At 37.4% G+C, this 17,063-nt stretch overlaps 1 protein-coding gene across 1 annotated transcript in view; it reads right to left on the bottom strand.

Moving 5' to 3' along the window:
* Positions 1-17,063, bottom strand: part of LOC101847434 (extracellular matrix protein FRAS1) — a 58,027-nt gene that overhangs the window by 37,586 nt on the left and 3,378 nt on the right. The window contains exons 2-24 of the mRNA XM_035970506.1: positions 16,345-16,494; positions 15,598-15,738; positions 14,949-15,092; positions 14,188-14,404; positions 14,086-14,132; positions 13,610-13,762; positions 12,847-13,032; positions 12,097-12,234; positions 11,209-11,349; positions 10,178-10,330; positions 9,732-9,854; positions 9,179-9,385; positions 8,619-8,815; positions 7,762-7,933; positions 6,737-6,915; positions 6,216-6,341; positions 5,517-5,772; positions 4,601-4,867; positions 3,879-4,140; positions 3,539-3,555; positions 2,993-3,177; positions 2,077-2,262; positions 1,201-1,333 (exon numbers count right to left, since the gene is read on the bottom strand). Of these exons, the coding sequence (XP_035826399.1) occupies positions 1,201-1,333; positions 2,077-2,262; positions 2,993-3,177; positions 3,539-3,555; positions 3,879-4,140; positions 4,601-4,867; positions 5,517-5,772; positions 6,216-6,341; positions 6,737-6,915; positions 7,762-7,933; positions 8,619-8,815; positions 9,179-9,385; positions 9,732-9,854; positions 10,178-10,330; positions 11,209-11,349; positions 12,097-12,234; positions 12,847-13,032; positions 13,610-13,762; positions 14,086-14,132; positions 14,188-14,404; positions 14,949-15,092; positions 15,598-15,738; positions 16,345-16,494 (3,780 nt within the window). The remainder of the gene's footprint in view (positions 1-1,200; positions 1,334-2,076; positions 2,263-2,992; positions 3,178-3,538; positions 3,556-3,878; positions 4,141-4,600; positions 4,868-5,516; positions 5,773-6,215; positions 6,342-6,736; positions 6,916-7,761; positions 7,934-8,618; positions 8,816-9,178; positions 9,386-9,731; positions 9,855-10,177; positions 10,331-11,208; positions 11,350-12,096; positions 12,235-12,846; positions 13,033-13,609; positions 13,763-14,085; positions 14,133-14,187; positions 14,405-14,948; positions 15,093-15,597; positions 15,739-16,344; positions 16,495-17,063) is intronic.

The following is a 17,063-nucleotide window of genomic DNA, read 5'->3' as shown; positions in this document are numbered from 1 at the left end:
AGCCTGACCTGCTGACTTGTGCTGTCTCGCTACAGCGAGCGAGCGGCAGGCGCAGGACCACTCGATGGCGGCAGGCGCAGGACCGTTCAATGGCGACAGAGCCACTCGATGTGTTCAAACAGCAGTACCGCTCGCTGTGTGAACTTTGAACCGTGGAGGAAGAGAGAGGCTGGGCTTGTTTTGGTGCAAGACGTAGAGAGCTGAAGTTATTTTTAACTTCCCGCCGTTGATCAGCTAAGCGAATGGATAAGTGAGAGGGAGCGTGGTATTGTAGTAACAGAGACCTAGGTTTCTGGTAGTAATAAGAATAAGTAGACTTAGATTACCTTAGAATGGAAAACTCCAGGGGTCGTTGTGATTGGCTTTTGTATCGTATGTATGTAACCTATTTTGTAGATGTGTTACACTCACAGTGACATAATACAGAACATTTAGGAGATGGACTAGGCCTACTTCAACTCAATGTCAGGGCCAACCTGGGATGAGAGGGAACAACGCCCCAGCAGAAAGACGGAGGTTCTCAGTAAAAATTTCTCCCCATACAGGAATCAAACTGAGGTCTTTTGTGTGCGACGATGAAGCGCTTGGCTCGTGCACATTAAAAATAAACAGGCCTTAACATCGTAAGAATAGTCGATCCAATATTAATTTTTAAGTGCATTGAATAGAGCTATTTGTTTTTTACAACCGAAATATGAAAAAAAAAACTATCTTGCACTTTTGGTGCAAGCCTCTCAACGCAAATAACCAGAGAATCTTCTGTAATATGTACTGAACCCACAGCCACAAGAGTTCGCGACGTCACGACACAGTACAGCAGGACTGTCCGCGAGTCACAACTCACCGGAAGTTCCCTCCGGTATCAAACGGGAGGCAAAGCAAATCACAAGCCTGCTCGCAAGCCTCTAGCGCAAGCCGTCCGCTGCTTTGCAAGCCTTCGATTAACCGAGCAGAATCCAGCTCTAGACATCAGTAACCATAGCTCACCCTTCATTTCCGTACTTGGATACTCTCAAAACCCTATAGTATCCTGGTCTTTTCCTGCCACCCATCTGTTCTCTGAGAAAGTTGTTCTCAGTCTACCTTTGCCTCTTATGCCTTCCATCTTTTTAGTTTAATGCTCAGGAACTGCATTTGTCTCACACAGTTATTTTAGAGAGGAAAGTACAAAAAACAGAACAGACATAATAAATGTCTCACCTGGCTTTCTGTTCTCCACTTTACCAAAGCTAGGATCTGTCTCAACAATAAACATGAGTTGCCCAATGGGAGAGTCGACATCCAACACACTAATCAAGTCAGCTCCTATAGCAGATTCTCCACCTTCCTCAACCTGTTGAGAATACAAACCAAACATACTGATGAAATGATTTGATTAGACATTTCACCAACTTTCTTTTTTTCTCAACCCCTTTTAAAATTCTCTTTACATCTTTTTTGTTGTTGGATAGAGCAGGCAGGCAGCCCTAACACTGTCAAACCAAACACCCTAAAATTCAGAGGCTAAAAGGCAACATTTCCATTTTACTTTAAAAAAACAAAAGTCACAATGCATAATAGAGAATGATTCTCTTCTAAATTTCATGTTATCCATTGCTTAAAAAAAAAAATAAAAAAAAAAAAAAATCACTCCGACTGTTCCCGAGAGCATAAGGAAAATTAGAAAACAGAGATGAAAGCATTGTGTCCACATATGAATGTATGTGTGTACTATCAGGCAAGTAATTGTGTGCATGTACAATCAAGACAGCCAGATGTTTACCACTGAGAGTGCATATGTGCAAATACATATAAAAGGACATTCCACCGAGCAAATGTCAACATATACCCACACATGTATATATAAAAGTACAATGCTCATATTTTTCATCCCCTGTAACAATGTTTCTCACAATACATACACAACAGTAATGGACTCCATCTCAACTTGCAGCAGAGTTTGACTCATTGGCCTACTGTTGAAACACAGTAATGTGCCTTTTGAGATATTATGAAGTCTCATCAAATACAATGAGTGAACAACATAACGAATGCTTCACATGCATTACTAAACTTGTTTGGTTTCCACATCCTCACCTTAAGTAGAGGTCCAACAACGACCACTGGAGCCAAGTTATCCACAGGCGTGATCAGCACTGACAAAATCTGACTTGGAAGAAGATTGCCACTAGCATCAGTCACATTGACATAGACCAGCTCCGTTAAAGCTCTAGGGCCAATCTCTTGTTCTGCGTGAAAACTTGAGAAAAAAAAGAAAATATTCTACATAATCTTACAGGCAGCAAACAAAATCATCTATTCTGATCATTCATGCCAGTATTGTAAATTCTATGTTCAAAATAAAAATATGTTATATTTCCAATAACTTTGGACAGTTTTATATCATAGCAATAGTATTGTAAAATTATTTTAAGACCTATCACTTTGTTATACCTGAACTCAAGACTACAAAGATAAGAGATTTATGTTAACGAGTCTTTGAGAAGTACATGTATATAAAAGCGGAACTACACTTCTCTACAGCTGATCTTTTCAACGCTGTCAGAACAAATTATAGAATCCATTCACACTTATCGTCAATTGTATGACCAAGGTACAGTAAATGCTATTGAAAGCCATGACAGAAATGTCTGTTTGAAACAAATAGATAATTTGTATGATGGAGCACTTAGCTCTTTCATAGGAGTAAGAAAAATGTAAAAAAGGGAATATATCTGGGATGATGCCTTTGAGGAAAAATCACACAAGTACATCTGAGTACAAATGTTCACATATGCTATTAAGCCAGTAGAAAGGTTGAGCTTCCACAAGAGAGCAGTAGTCCTGTTTCTCCCCCCACCCCCCACTCAATCCTGCACTTCCAAATCACTGTGTGGGAATTATTTAATCCTATTCTGCTAAAACAATATCAAACAATAGGCCCTACAAATTCAATGTTAACTAAGAACAATTAAGCCCTCTATTTAAAACAAAAAAGACCTTCGTACCGAACTCTTCCTTCATTGACATCTTCCTGGGTGAAATGATCTCCAACTTGGACTTTGCGTTGGCCAGAAGCTTCTGCTACTTCAAAGTGACCATGGGTTGTCTTTGCTGCTAAGACAATCTCAACAGCATTATCCTCATCATCCTCATCAGAGAAGGCCAACTCACTTCTGGTTATCTCTACTGAAGAACCTGAAAGTAAGATTTAAATAAAATAATAACTGACCAAGTTTTAGGAAACTTGTGTAAAGACTAATAATTCTGAGTTATTCATCAAAAGTGAAAAAACGATCTGCAAACAATATAAACTAATAATCCCTGCAGACTACAGGTTGTAAAACAAAACAAAAAGAGACGTATGACTTAAAAACTGTCATTTTGAAACCAAAACAAATCTGAACATTGAGATTTTAAAAAGAAAAAGAAAAAAATCAACTGTCATTCAAAAAAAGTTTTATGGAAAATGTAATGCAAAAAGAAAAATTCAAGAAAACAATGAGACAAGTGGGGTGTTGTTACTTGGAACATAAAAACAATGTTCAACATTACTAACTTTCTGTCTGCCTGCGCCTACAGCTCGAGTTAGCCAAACCTGTTTCTCTCTGTGTTGTGATCCTTTCCTCAGCTTTGAGGCCCCGATGTGTTGGAATCTCACACGTTACACACAAACAAACTGAGGCTCCAACTAGCCTTTTCTCCTCCTATACTCTCAGCAGGCCTCCTTTGCCTTGATACAGCTCTCCCTTCTAAAAGTCCCACCAGTAGTAACTCAGACTGCTTTTATAAACTTGCATACAATACAACTGAACAGAGACTCACTCTCACACTTTCAGCCAAACAATACAATAGGCTAGGCCTAACCCCCTGCCACAACCAAAAACAACTAAACAGACCACATGGGGGATCCAGTGCATGGCACATTTAGGATGGGAATGTAGATATTACCTTCAGTTACATTAACCTGACAACTGGCTGAAGGAAGCATCATGGGTGCTGACTTGTCCACCTTGATGATGGTGAAGTAGACAGTGTTTCCCGTCTCATGGACACCGTCGCTGACTGTCAGGCTGAGCTTATCCCGCGGAGGATCAATGCTGCCCGTGTGAACATACTGAAAGGTACTCTGTAGGACATCTGAGTAGGAAAACGTGTCACCTGTCGAATAAATGACAAAGACAGCTTACATCAATGTTATAGGACAATAATTGATACATTGACAAGATATTTATAGAATCTGTTTTAAGTTCAAAGTCAAGATTACAAACAAAACATATTTACTAACAAACAATCTAGCTTTTTATCTTTTCAAAATGATGCACATAGTGCCACGGTTCAAGGAAATAAAGGTAAGAATAATAAGATAACTTTCTTGATCCTGATGAAATGAATTTTTTCCGCAGTGACAAGCAAAATATATCACATATTCAATTTTTAAGATCCCCACAATGCAGCATCCTGTCCTGAATTGTTAATGTGACTTTTTCAAAGATACGCTTCAGCACCAATCCCCCATAGAGATATCACACTAATGGTCCTTGGTATTTTTTACGGGCCTGCGTTTACAGACTCCTTGATAATGAAGGTATCTTTACCTTAAACCCAGAGCAATACATACCACTTCTCACAACTGCTCTAAGTCCTCCCTGCATTTTCTCAACTAGCCCTGAAGTTGGAGCTTCAACCACTGTTACTTGCAACTTGTTCAGAGCCGTGTCAGGGTCTATGACTTCCAAGAGGCCTGAGGTCAGGGGAAATATACCACCCTCTGAAATGGTCACATCTGGGTTTGGGTTTGCAAACAAGGGTGGGTTATTGTTGACTGGCACAACTCTTATGGTAAATTTGTGTTCTGAGAGTTCCCGGTCCTCTCCACCATCAGTCACTGAAATGTAAAAAAGAAGATCCTCAAAATCAGCCCAGTAGATTTTTGTCACTAACATTTTCATGACATAGTAACAAAGTAATATATAAACAAAGCAGTGGCACTAAATTCTTTTCAAACACATGTCAAATAATGCTGTCATTTTTCGCTTCATGAGTAAGTAAAAGCTTGTTACGCTTTGCAGGACTTTATGACCCTTTTTCTCTGACTTTTTTAGACTATAAGTACTCATTTTGTTTGGGCAAGTTTATTTAGTACTCAGAAATAGAAGAGAGTGGCAACACATCATGAGGAAAACACCAGTGTTTACCAGGAAAAATGACATTCCTCTCTGAAGATAGAATAATTTCATGGTCCAAGTAGAATAGAAAAATTCCTTCCCGGTCTGGGGCTGATAGCTTTTTTAGCTTATCCCAAAGTTTATAAAAAGAAATGGAATAGATGATACAAGTCCAATCTAAGTCAAGATGCCAGTTTGGCTGGAGAGAGAACATTTGTGCAAAAAGTCTTTTCTTAAAACACAACATCAATAGATAAACAAAAACATGTAAATGTTTGCTCAGACAACATCCCAAAACATATCATGCCTGGGACGAGCATTCAATACTAAGCAGCTTATACAAATTCTACACTGTGGAATAAATCTTACCAACAAAAAGAAAGTTCACTTCCATTTCATCCATTCCAATTTCCTCATCAGGAGGTCTGTAAATGATTCTGTTGTTGTTCACATCATCCTGAGTAAACTGCAAGACTGGACTGAATGGAAAGTCTATATGTTCAATGGTCCCTTCCTCTTCATGCAAAAGGGTTGTGATTCTGTACACCAAATCCTCTGGAGGAGTGTCCACATCATTGAAGGACAAGTACTTGGTCGTTACAGGAACAATTTGATTTTCCAATACCTTAAGATAGAGACAAGGCAGTCAAGTTAAACATAATGCAGAAGGTATATAAACAACAACACCACAAAGCAATAAAAGCTTACATTTTAACACACCAACAGAGCTGTAGAAAAATTGAAATATGTCAGTCCTGGTTAGAACTGTGGTTTATATTCATGGATGACAACTTCCATTCTTTGGTGCAATTCTTTAAAGAGAATCTTAAGGAATGTTCTTTTTATCCATGACAATCTGAGAACAAAACATATAATGCGCTCAAACCACTTAAAATGTTTGAGCTAGATCATAACATGTTTTTTATCTCCCAGAGAAACAAAACAGCACATGACACACAAAGCACATTCATAAAAACTTGGTTGTGACAACATCCAGACAATGACAATATCAATCTCATTGATACAAACTTCACGGAGAAGTCACTCAAAGAAAACTTGTCCACTTACAGTCATCCCAAGTCTCACACCTGGTGCAAGAGTGGGTAGTGAAAATTCTTCTGTCTCATCTTTCATGACAGTCACATGGAACATCTGGTCTCTCAAAATGTTTGGTGGACTTGCTGTGTCAGCAACCTGTTTAGAAGTAATCCTTCATGTTTATTTTAAACTATGAACAACATGAAGGGACATAGGTACTGAGTCTGCGAATCAAGAACTGAAATTGTCATAAAATATGCAATCACCTATTTCATATAACAGTACACAAAAGTCTGATAACTTGTCCTGTGCTCCCCAACAAGATTCCGTAGACTTTGATGGGACATGACATCTACACGCAAGATAGTCAAGGCCAATCTTTGAAAAAAGGCAAGGAAAGCATTTGGTAGGACTTGTAAATGTTATGTCCACAGCTAATATACATGCAGTAGAAGATGTTAACCAAGATGTGACACAAATGTGAACCAAAATATGCAAAAAATCAAAACTACTAAAGTAGTACTCAGAGAGCATATTCCTCAGAAGTTTACCTCAAATGTGAAACTGTCAGATAGGAATCCATCTCCATTATGCTTGTAGTAGATTCTGCCTTCATTAATATCTCTCTGCAAAAACCGAAACATGCGTGCCCCCATCATGCCTGAGCCCATATCAGTCCAACCACTGCTTGGACCATCTTGAGGAATGGGCACCACCATCATGACTTCACCTGCAAAATCATGAGCATTTACAAGTCTTGTTTCACAATATCTCTCTCCAATGAATAATGTCCTTAATTCCTCAGAGGTTTCTTTCTTGTCAAAAGAAAAGAGTTCAATCAATCAGAAACACATGATAAGCATACACTTCAAAATTCTGTTTTACTCAGTGTGTATAACAAAGTTTTGAACTCCATCATTTTGTGAGGTTACATTTCTTATCAAATAAAAGCTAAACATCAAACTGGACAAGAACATATGACAGGAAATAGCATTCAGCACAGTGCATGCCACTGGAAAAAGTGAATAAGCACAGTGAATATGTCAGACTCTTTTACCTTATTTCTAAGATATCTCTCAACTCATTATCTCTGGCAAACCACTCCCGTCAGCTTGTGGTCAGAACTGCTGTGCCACTGAGCTACTGGCAGTGGCTCTGGCCCATTCCTTTATGATGATTTCAGGGTCAAATTAGTTTTCAGCAATTGCTGGAAGCAGGTCTCTTTTATCAGGAGTTCGTTCATTGGATGAAGAACCATCAAATAAGTTAATTTTTTAAATTCAATAACTGAACTAGTGATGTATATGTCACTTTTAGATTTCATACCAAAAGAGGGCCCCACATAGTGGGAGTACTTCCCTCGGAGATAAAGAGTTAAACTTTATTATTCCTCATTGACCTTTCCAATGTGAAGATTAAAACTATAATTTTTCGCAATCAACTAGTGCTCCTCAAATGAGATATCTCTTTTCTATAGGAAACTGACTACTTCTAGTAACAGACAGCATGAAAATACACCACATATCTTACAAAAACTGCTGGATGAAACAAGCAAGTCACAATTACATGCACATACCATTTCTTGGATTGTCTGTGGTGGGAACCAAAGTAAACACTGCATCAGCTTGGCTTTTGAATAAGTCACTTGACATTATTTTCGCTTCCAGCACATCCCTAGAAATCTGCATCACGTCTCCTTGAAAGACATGACCTCCAGTGTTTGAAAGAATTACTGGCATGCTGCCAGTCTGTAGACCAAACACAAAATTCTGAAGTTGAATAATAATCAAAGATGGTGTTAAGCTGTACAGTCTAGCTGGCGAAAGTCAAATAACTGCACTGCAAAGGCTTCAGTGAACCTCTGACTTGAGGCTTATAGTAGCATTATTTAGTAATAATATTGAACCCATCACAACTTTAGGACCACAACGTTGGTGTATTCGTTTAAACTGCTGAGTTTGAATAAAGTCAGAAAAAAAAATCATTTCAAGGGAATAAATAGTGGGTTGTTGGCGGGTGCTCTAGTATGGTTTGCTCCTTCTTTACTATCAAACATCTATCATCCTTATCTATCCTCCTACTTTTCTTTGTATGTTACTCTCTAATAACACCTTTGGCACTTATATAACCTATTTTGTTGCAAGTGCCATAAAACTTTAACAAAAACTAAACTGCATGGAACAAATATTTGAAAAAAGGTAAGAAATGAACGTAGGAGTAGAAAGTTTCAGAGGGGGGTCTATGCAACACATAATTCCTCAACTTTAGTACTGGTACTAACATTCGGGGCAAAAAAGAACACAGCTCAAACATTTCGAATTTGACCAAATCATTTTTGTAAGCACAAATCTTAAATACAAATTCATGACATAAGCAGTTCAATAAATACAATTAGAAAAAAAAAGCAATTAGGTAGAAAAGTAAATTCTTTACCTTCGATTGGATCTTGATAGGCAGAACAGCGGACAAGTGACGTAAGCCATTGGTCACTTCCAATCTGATCATGTCGAGCATTTCACTACTATTCCCAGAGTGACTGTAAACTATTCGACCTTCTGTTAGATCATCAACAGTGAACTTTCTCACTAATTTCCGTGTATCTTTAAAGACCATCTTTCCATGTGATGGACCTTGTGAGAAATGGGAACCAAATAGAATTAGATAGCTAGTATTACTCTGACCCTTGAGTTCAAGACATAATCTAAATAAAAATGACAAGGATGATAACAGATTTAATTATGACTATGTCACAACATCCACATATTTCTGATGAAACTCTGAAGATAACATGTTTCAACTTGTACAAACGAAGGACAAAGATGGTGCTTCCCACTTCATATTAATATCATTTTGCCTTAACACTGAATTCCCTCAGGTGCAATCATTTTTAATATAAATGTCCTACTTTACCAAACTCTATTCTATGCCATGAGCAGGAAAATTTGTACACAGAACAGACACTGATTCCAGAAACATGGAACAGCTAATCTTACCATTTAACAAAATGAAAGCAACTCCGACTTGCTGATTTGGAATGTTAACATTCAGCACATCTGAGGTCAGTTCTGTGTCCTGACCAGTGACAGCCAGAAGAGGCCTGTTTGCAGCCAATTCCAAAACCTCCTTTGGTAACACGTTCACAGAAACTTCTTTTTCCTCACTATACAGTTGTCCATCAAAAGCCTTGAATGCTATAACACCTATGAAAATAAAAAGGGTTGAAAATAGATACACTACTTAAACAAATATCTATTGCTTTGCAAGTTTTATTGACATATAAGAAAAAATGATTACTATCCTTCTGAATTAATAAAAGTTCAGGGCTTAACATCTTCATTAGTGTTGACAACATTGCTCTATCCCTGCCAATGCATGCATAACTAGAATGACAGACGATTACATAATTTTTCTCAACAAAATAATGGGAATTCCATTTAGCACATTTTAATTTACAATCTTTTTATTAGAAAACCATTTTTCTTTTCTTTGTGTTAACTTTCAGCTTATTGTGTACAGTACTCTCTTTCCAGTTGCAGTGACACAAACCTCTAAAGCCTCTTCCCATTCCATGGAGAAATCGTACTTTGTTATACATCACATCCTCCAGTCTGATGGTGTCTCCTTCATTCAGCAAAGTATTGCCCATAATGTCAACTTTAATTACTTGACCTGAGTAAAGAAGAACAAAAACTGGATCAGTATCTTAATTGAATTGTACCAATGTAATACAATTTACAAATGAAAATGTCACAGTCATTATGGACTTTTTAATAAGAGTTGGAAAAAAACTTTAAAATTCTTTTCAACAAGACATCAAGAGTTCATTAGTTTTTAGTTATTTAGTTGGTGACAATCTTAAAGAGGATCACTCATCTCAAAGGTATATCAAACACAAAGAATAGCTACATTCATATCAGTTAAGAATTGCATACCCACACTAATTATTTAACATTTTAAAAACATTAAATTTTGATCCACAAACAATTACTCACCCAAAGGAGTAATAGATTCAATCTTGAGAGAAAGATAATTTTGCCCAGTATCTTGGTCAGTCACATGTACTATCTCATTCGACAAATCAGCCATTCCTCCTTCTTTCACTGTTAGTTCTGCCAATACTTCCAGCTTTGGTGGATAGGAGTTGTCTGCAAATATATACAAATATTCATAAAATTACTGACACCTTTTCTTACTTTGCGGACAGATTTGATTCGTCCAGAAGAAGGTCAAAGGATATCAAAGTGAATCTTTCTTGTTTTCCTTTAAATTTCCTTCCATTGTTTTGAATTTATTTTCTTTTTAGGGACAGCTATTTCTAATCTAACTTACCGTCCTTCAAGTCTAAAATTCTATGGTATTATGAATGAAAATGTAAAAGCAATAAAACTATAATATATTAAAGTTATCATTGCAGTCTGAGATGTTTCTTAAACTTGCTGGAGTATCATAAAAAAGAAACATGTGACATCAGTCAGAAAGGGGTAAGAACAAACAAATTGTTCTGGAAGAAAAAGAAAATATGGAGCATCCATAACTTCAAGTGCATCAGGGATGAGAAAAAGGAAGATATCACAGAGAAATAAAAGACAGACAGAAAAGATAAAGTTTCAAAAGATACCATCATACCACATCCTCTGAAATGGACAGATAGGATCACCAATGAGGAAGTAAGAAAGAGATATAGCCCAGTCAGAGATGAGGTGCAAAGAAGGCATTGGCGATGGATTGGACACACTTTCAGGAAGTCAAGCAGCTGTATAACAAGGAAAGTGTTAGATTGGAACGCACAGAATAAAAGATCAAGGGGAAGACCACGTGGAACCTGGAGAAGAGTCATGGTAATGGATGTACAGAAAAGTGGGAAGACATGGAGTGACATCTTGCAACTATAAGCCCAGGATAGGGAAAGGTGGAATTGGTTTGTTCGCGGCCTATATCCTGATCCAGGGTGAGAAAAGCTATGATGATGAGGTCCTCTCAAAGGGTAACTCCTGATAAATATGCATAATTAATCTTGACATACCCTCACACATCCTTTCTCTAAGTCGAGTGACACTGTTCTCTCCACATGACGTGACACAGACGCCATCTTTCAGAAAAGTCTGGCTATCACAGGAGGTGCAGGAGGAATGGTCAGAACACTCCAGACAGTTAGCAGAACAACCTGAAAAACATTAAAAGACTTAATTAACTAACTCTTAGCAATAAACTCAATACAACTGGTAAGAAAAAGAAGGAAGTGGGAAACTGGAGAAAAGACATTGGAAAAAACAAATACAAACAAGAGCTGTTCTGTCACATTCTGAGGATATAAACAAATACTATTACAGGTCAGACCCTGACAAGAAATCCTTACATATGACATGAAGAAGAAAAGGAGATGATGCCTTACGAAGAAGTACGGCAACATGCACACAAGGGACTCAAAAGGCATGGGACAAAGTGGAGAGAGGTTGTAATACACAGTCCAGACCTGTCCTTTACAGATATTTTTAAAAAAATCAATTTAAGAACCCTAGAAAGAGAACAAAAACTTGAAATACCTTTCATTCAATTAAACAGAAAAAGAATAAGAGATCATAAGAAAAAGAAAAAAAAGTTATTTCAACTTTTGGTAACTGAAGTAAAAATGACGAAATTAACACACACAAAAACATCACATCCTAAATAGATCTAATTGCATTGTTAACTAAACAACAAATCAATATTGAGGAGCAGGGCTCATATACAAGTGGTAATATTGCATTTTTAAAGAATGCAATTGAAGATTTTTTAGCTGTCAAGTTGAAGCTTACTGTGAGTCCACACAATATTTGCCACATTACTTTATAATAGACTAGGTCACTGGCAACAGCAAAAAGAGGTGAAAGCAGGAGATCACACTTGAACAATTAAAATACACTGTACTTACTTTGGCAGACACCATCATTTGTAGTAAAAGTCTTAGGACCACAGGCCATGGTACAATGTCCATCAGAAAGCAGAAAAGGCTGATGGCATTTGGTACACTGAGCAGGACCACTGCAGACTTCACATTTCTCATCACAAGCTGAAAGAGAGAGTGAGGGATAGAGAGCAAGATGGAAACAAAATCATCCTACTCCTGAATTCATTTTTATCATACTATTCAGAATTCTTGTTTAAACTTGGGGTCATAACGAAACAAGAGAACACTTTAAAGTAGCTTTACATCGAGTAATTCATTTAAAAAATAAGTCAAATAAGTAAATATGACAAAGTAATTGTAAGACATTAATGTCATAAATTTGCACAATCTACTTATGACCCACAAATGAAAACTCACTGAAGAGAAGAGTGCATTTGCATGAAACAGGGCTGAGAAAATAAATGTTGAAATGTTTCCTTTACTTAATCAAGTTAATTCATGCAACATTACATCCATATGAATTAAAATGATTTATTCAAATATTACAGGTCCAATTTATGGCTAACATTTATATGAATTTGTGGAAAACAACAAATATCCTGATACTTGAAGTATTTATGAAATCCTAGATTAATTAACAGTGATTTCAGCCACAATGTTTTCCAAACAACTATTCATCTTTTGAAAGAAGAAACCAATCTTTATTATTACATCATTACAAAAGGCTTTTGAACCATTATCTCTGCACTGAAAACACATTTCAGTTTGATCAACTTATTTTAAATCTATGTGACTTCAAGCTCTTACAAAGGCAAACTGTATCTCTGAGGAAAGTTCCGGATCTACAAGTCTTCCTGCATGATGTGCCAGAAAGAACAAACATCTCCTCCACACACTGAGAGCAAAGTGAGCCCAATCCATCCTGGCTGGGGTAGCATATGGCACAACCAGGAGCACAGTCTAAAAAGAAAATGAGGAAAAATAGGGAAATAAGAAATTCGACTGGCTATATAAACGCAAGAAACAATCATAAAAAGATGAAAACTTTTACCCAAATGGATCACAAACTAACTACTAGATTGTACCCACAAACCAGGTCCATAAGCCTATGTGGAAATATTTCATTTCAGAAGTGGTATAGCAAATCTAAACCCTCAAAAAATGTCTGTTTCATCTGAGATGCCTCTAAGTAGAATGTCTGTCACTTTTTCTTAAGAATTTGAAAAAGAAACAAAACTGACCAATCGGCCTTCCGAAAAAAACTTCTGTTATAATTCATCAGACTGACAGCCTGAGTGGAACATGGAGATTTATTCAAACATGTAATTAAAAAAAGAGTAAAAAGTAAAAAATAATATAAACAATGCAAGAGCGGGATTCATCTTGCTGCTTCAAATTTCTAACAGTAAGACTTAAACAGGTACATAATGATTTTATAAAGGACAATAATAACGTAAAATTTAACCCCCTACGGTACAGATGAAATAAAAAAAGAATGATCCATGTGTTCACAATGGATAGTACAACAACTTCTCACCAACACACTCAAGATCTCTTGTCACATACTGTCCTGCTCCGCATTGACCATGCTCTTCATTGCACTTCCCATTCAAAGTTTGAAGTCCGTAGTGGCAAGCAGTACAGTCAGATAACCCTGGCCCCTTGCAGTCAGAGCAGGACGGATGACAAACTGAAACAGCAAAATTTTAAAGCCTTGAAATAATTTCTTTAAAATCGTGAAAATTTTCAAGACAACATTGTACGTGGATACACAGGTACTAAGTCAGAAAGTCATGACTGTTTTAGTTAAACATAAAGTAAATCATAAGACAGAAAGCTGACGGTGTTTGCTTTTACAGGTGTCTGACATTCCATTATTATGCAGCTTTTTTTCTTATTTTTCGTAAGTTGAAAAATATTCAACTCAAAAGTAGATATAATATTCAAAATCAATGTTCTTTAAGGTCAATATAATATATACAACAAAACAAAAATGGAACCATGAAGACATGCATTTCGAAAAAATGTTGAAGATAATATGGAAAGGTGCAAACACAGGCCTACACAACAAAAAATAGAAAGTATGAAGCAAAATAGGCCTCTCAGGGCTCAAACCAAGAAACATACAAATTCTGTCGAGAGAATACCAGAAATTCTAAACTTGCCGCTGAATAAGAATCATCAATGTTACCCTGGCACAAAGCTTGTCCATCAGGGTACATTCCTCTGGGACAAGTGGACAGACACTGTCCACGGAACAAGAACATCTCGGAACGACAGGAGGAACACTCAGGGCCATCAGGCACACAGCTCTGGCATGTCTGGGGACAGTCTGGGGAACAGCACAGACAAAAGATATAAGCATAATAAAGCAGACAAAAAAATATAGTCTCAGACTCTCCTGGCAGCACCTAACTAGACAGAAGCAGTATTTCACATTTCACAACAAAATACAGATATATATCATGAGACAATAAATTGACCCAGAAATAACAAACCAAGTCCCACACCGTCTACATACAATTCCAAGATACATCTCTTCAACTGTATCATTGAGGTAGTGGGGCAGGCTTGAGGACAAATGTAAATCAAGACCTTATAAGTTGTTCACAGTTGGTGGCGTTGCAGAATGCAAGCCTGATAATCTATACACAGAACTATGAGGTTTGAGTCAGAGTGGGGTGTCAAGTATATTGATTGCTCTTCTTGCAATATTTCATCTCAACCCGGTACACTGACCAGTGACCAAATTCTCCATCTTCATTATGACCTAAAGTATGTCTAGTTGTAGTTGGGAATGAGACTTCCACAACAACAAGTTAACATTATCAAAAGAAAAAACTGTTTCTTTATTCAAAATGCAATATGTTTCTCACTTTGACACTCTTGGCCTTGTAGGAAAGATTTTGGTCCACACCCGTCAACACATCTTTTTCCTTTCAGCACCTGACCCTTGATAGTGCATGCTAAACACTGGTCAGGATGAGGGCCTGTACATGCTGAACACTGGGAATGGCAAGCTGAAAGTGAAAGGGAAGTACAAAACTACATCAAATTAAGTATGAAACAAGAGGATACAAAAAGTTAATTACTGTTTTTGTTCACTATTTCATATACGTTTTCTCAGCAGTTTCAAAAGAAGTGCATTCTCACCAATTATGATGATATGAATATCATGTCCACTTCAAAGATCACAAGGCTAAATAACAAAGGCAGCGTATCATGAATCAGCAATACAATAAAAGTAGTGAAAAAGGAATGGTAGGCCTCCTAAAGCTACAGATCCCATAGCAGACACATGATTTTGCTTCTGTTTCATGACCATGACGATGATGATGGTAACAAAGAGAAGTAGAAGGATAATGACAATGACTGATTATTATAAATGATGTCAATTATGATGGAAATTTCACCTATGACAATGATAGTGATAAAAATTACTATTATGATGAGTTAAGTAAGATCATGCAACAGGCCTGCTTCAGATGAAACCAAATGAAACTGATGAAGAAACAATACACTTACATAAGCATTTAGCTTCTCTCCGGAAATAGCCCTGGCCACACTGCTTGACACATTTTCCATCTTTGATCAGATACAGTGGGGGACAGGTAAGACAATGGTGTTCAGATTTGTCAAAACAAGTGTGGCAACTTTCATGGCAAGCTGTAACAACAGACAATTAATACATCAGTTATATTCAAAGTGCTTTAGGCATAGTTCAAAACTCTTCAAATTACTATCCAAAATAGATCAGAAAAAACACTCAATTTTTTAAAGGCACTGACTTATAACCATAATGTCTCCCAGCAGCACTCTCTTCAGGATCACCAACGAAAATAGTGGTAGGGCTATTGATGCATGATTTTGAACTAGGAGTTCATCTTTCGAAAAATCAAATCTGCATCCCCCAAATGTTTGAAGTAAGCACATTTTTTGTTCCTTTTCCAGGCAAACTGTTGTTAGAGGCTCAGCTTGTCTTTAAATATAAAGTATAAAGATAGGGCCTAGATCTAGATCTAATGAAAATTGATTCAGAACGTTCCCCTTCCAAGAATCTCAATTTACAAAACAGCATTTTTATTGCATTGGGCGTCTATGATTAGATGTTGCTCTAGCCTCTTTCCTGATTTTGGATTTAGATATATCTAGATCTAGTATGAAAACCTGAAGGCCTTACTCAGTCACAGGTGTCTCTAGATCTACAGATAATTTTTAAAAGACATTAATAAGTTAGGCATTTCACCCCAAAAGACGGTCGCCTTATCTCACCGTGACAAGTGTTGTCCCCTCCTGGAAAGAAACCATTCCGGCACCTGTCCACACAGCGTCCACTCTGTACCAGTTTTCCCGCTTCTCGGCACCAAGTGCACTGAGTAGGATTCCGAGGTAGGCAGCTGGAGCATTCATTGGCACACTGAACTGAAAAAAACCCAGAGGAGATTCGAGATACTTGCGATCAGAGTTGTTTATTTAGAATGAATAAATAAAGTAAAAAGGGACAATATACACACAGCGTCTTTAAATTGTTCCTCCGTCTTGTTGACAAAAAATTCAAGACAGAATAGGCTAGAACATCATCTTAACAACTCTGAGCAAACAAAGGATTAAAGCTGAGACAGATCTGGCCAGTTCCTACCCTACAAAGACATGCATAATGTTGGTCTCTTCTCTTCAGCGTCAGCCCACTCCCAGTTCGGTTCGGAGTTTCCCGCAACAATCACTTCTTACTTTGGAAAACTCCAAAACGAAAGATTCTTTTCTCTCCAAACTCAAGGCCAAGGCCTAAAATATCGCAATTTTCGCATCCTTCGTCGAATAGTCATAACAAGAAAAAACAAACATATTATTATTTTTCTAACTGAAAGCGCACGTGGGTGTGCATAATATCCGTGTGTTTGTGTGTATGTATGTGAGTGTTTGTTTGTGTGTGTGCATGTGTGAGTGTAGGCCCCTATGTGTGTGTGAGTGTGTGTGTGTGTGTGTGTGTG

Source organism: Aplysia californica, unplaced genomic scaffold (genome assembly GCF_000002075.1).
Source record: "Aplysia californica isolate F4 #8 unplaced genomic scaffold, AplCal3.0 scaffold00277, whole genome shotgun sequence".
Taxonomy (NCBI): domain Eukaryota; kingdom Metazoa; phylum Mollusca; class Gastropoda; order Aplysiida; family Aplysiidae; genus Aplysia; species Aplysia californica.
Note: the sequence above shows the minus strand (reverse complement) of the source record. Positions and strands in the feature narration are given on the sequence as shown.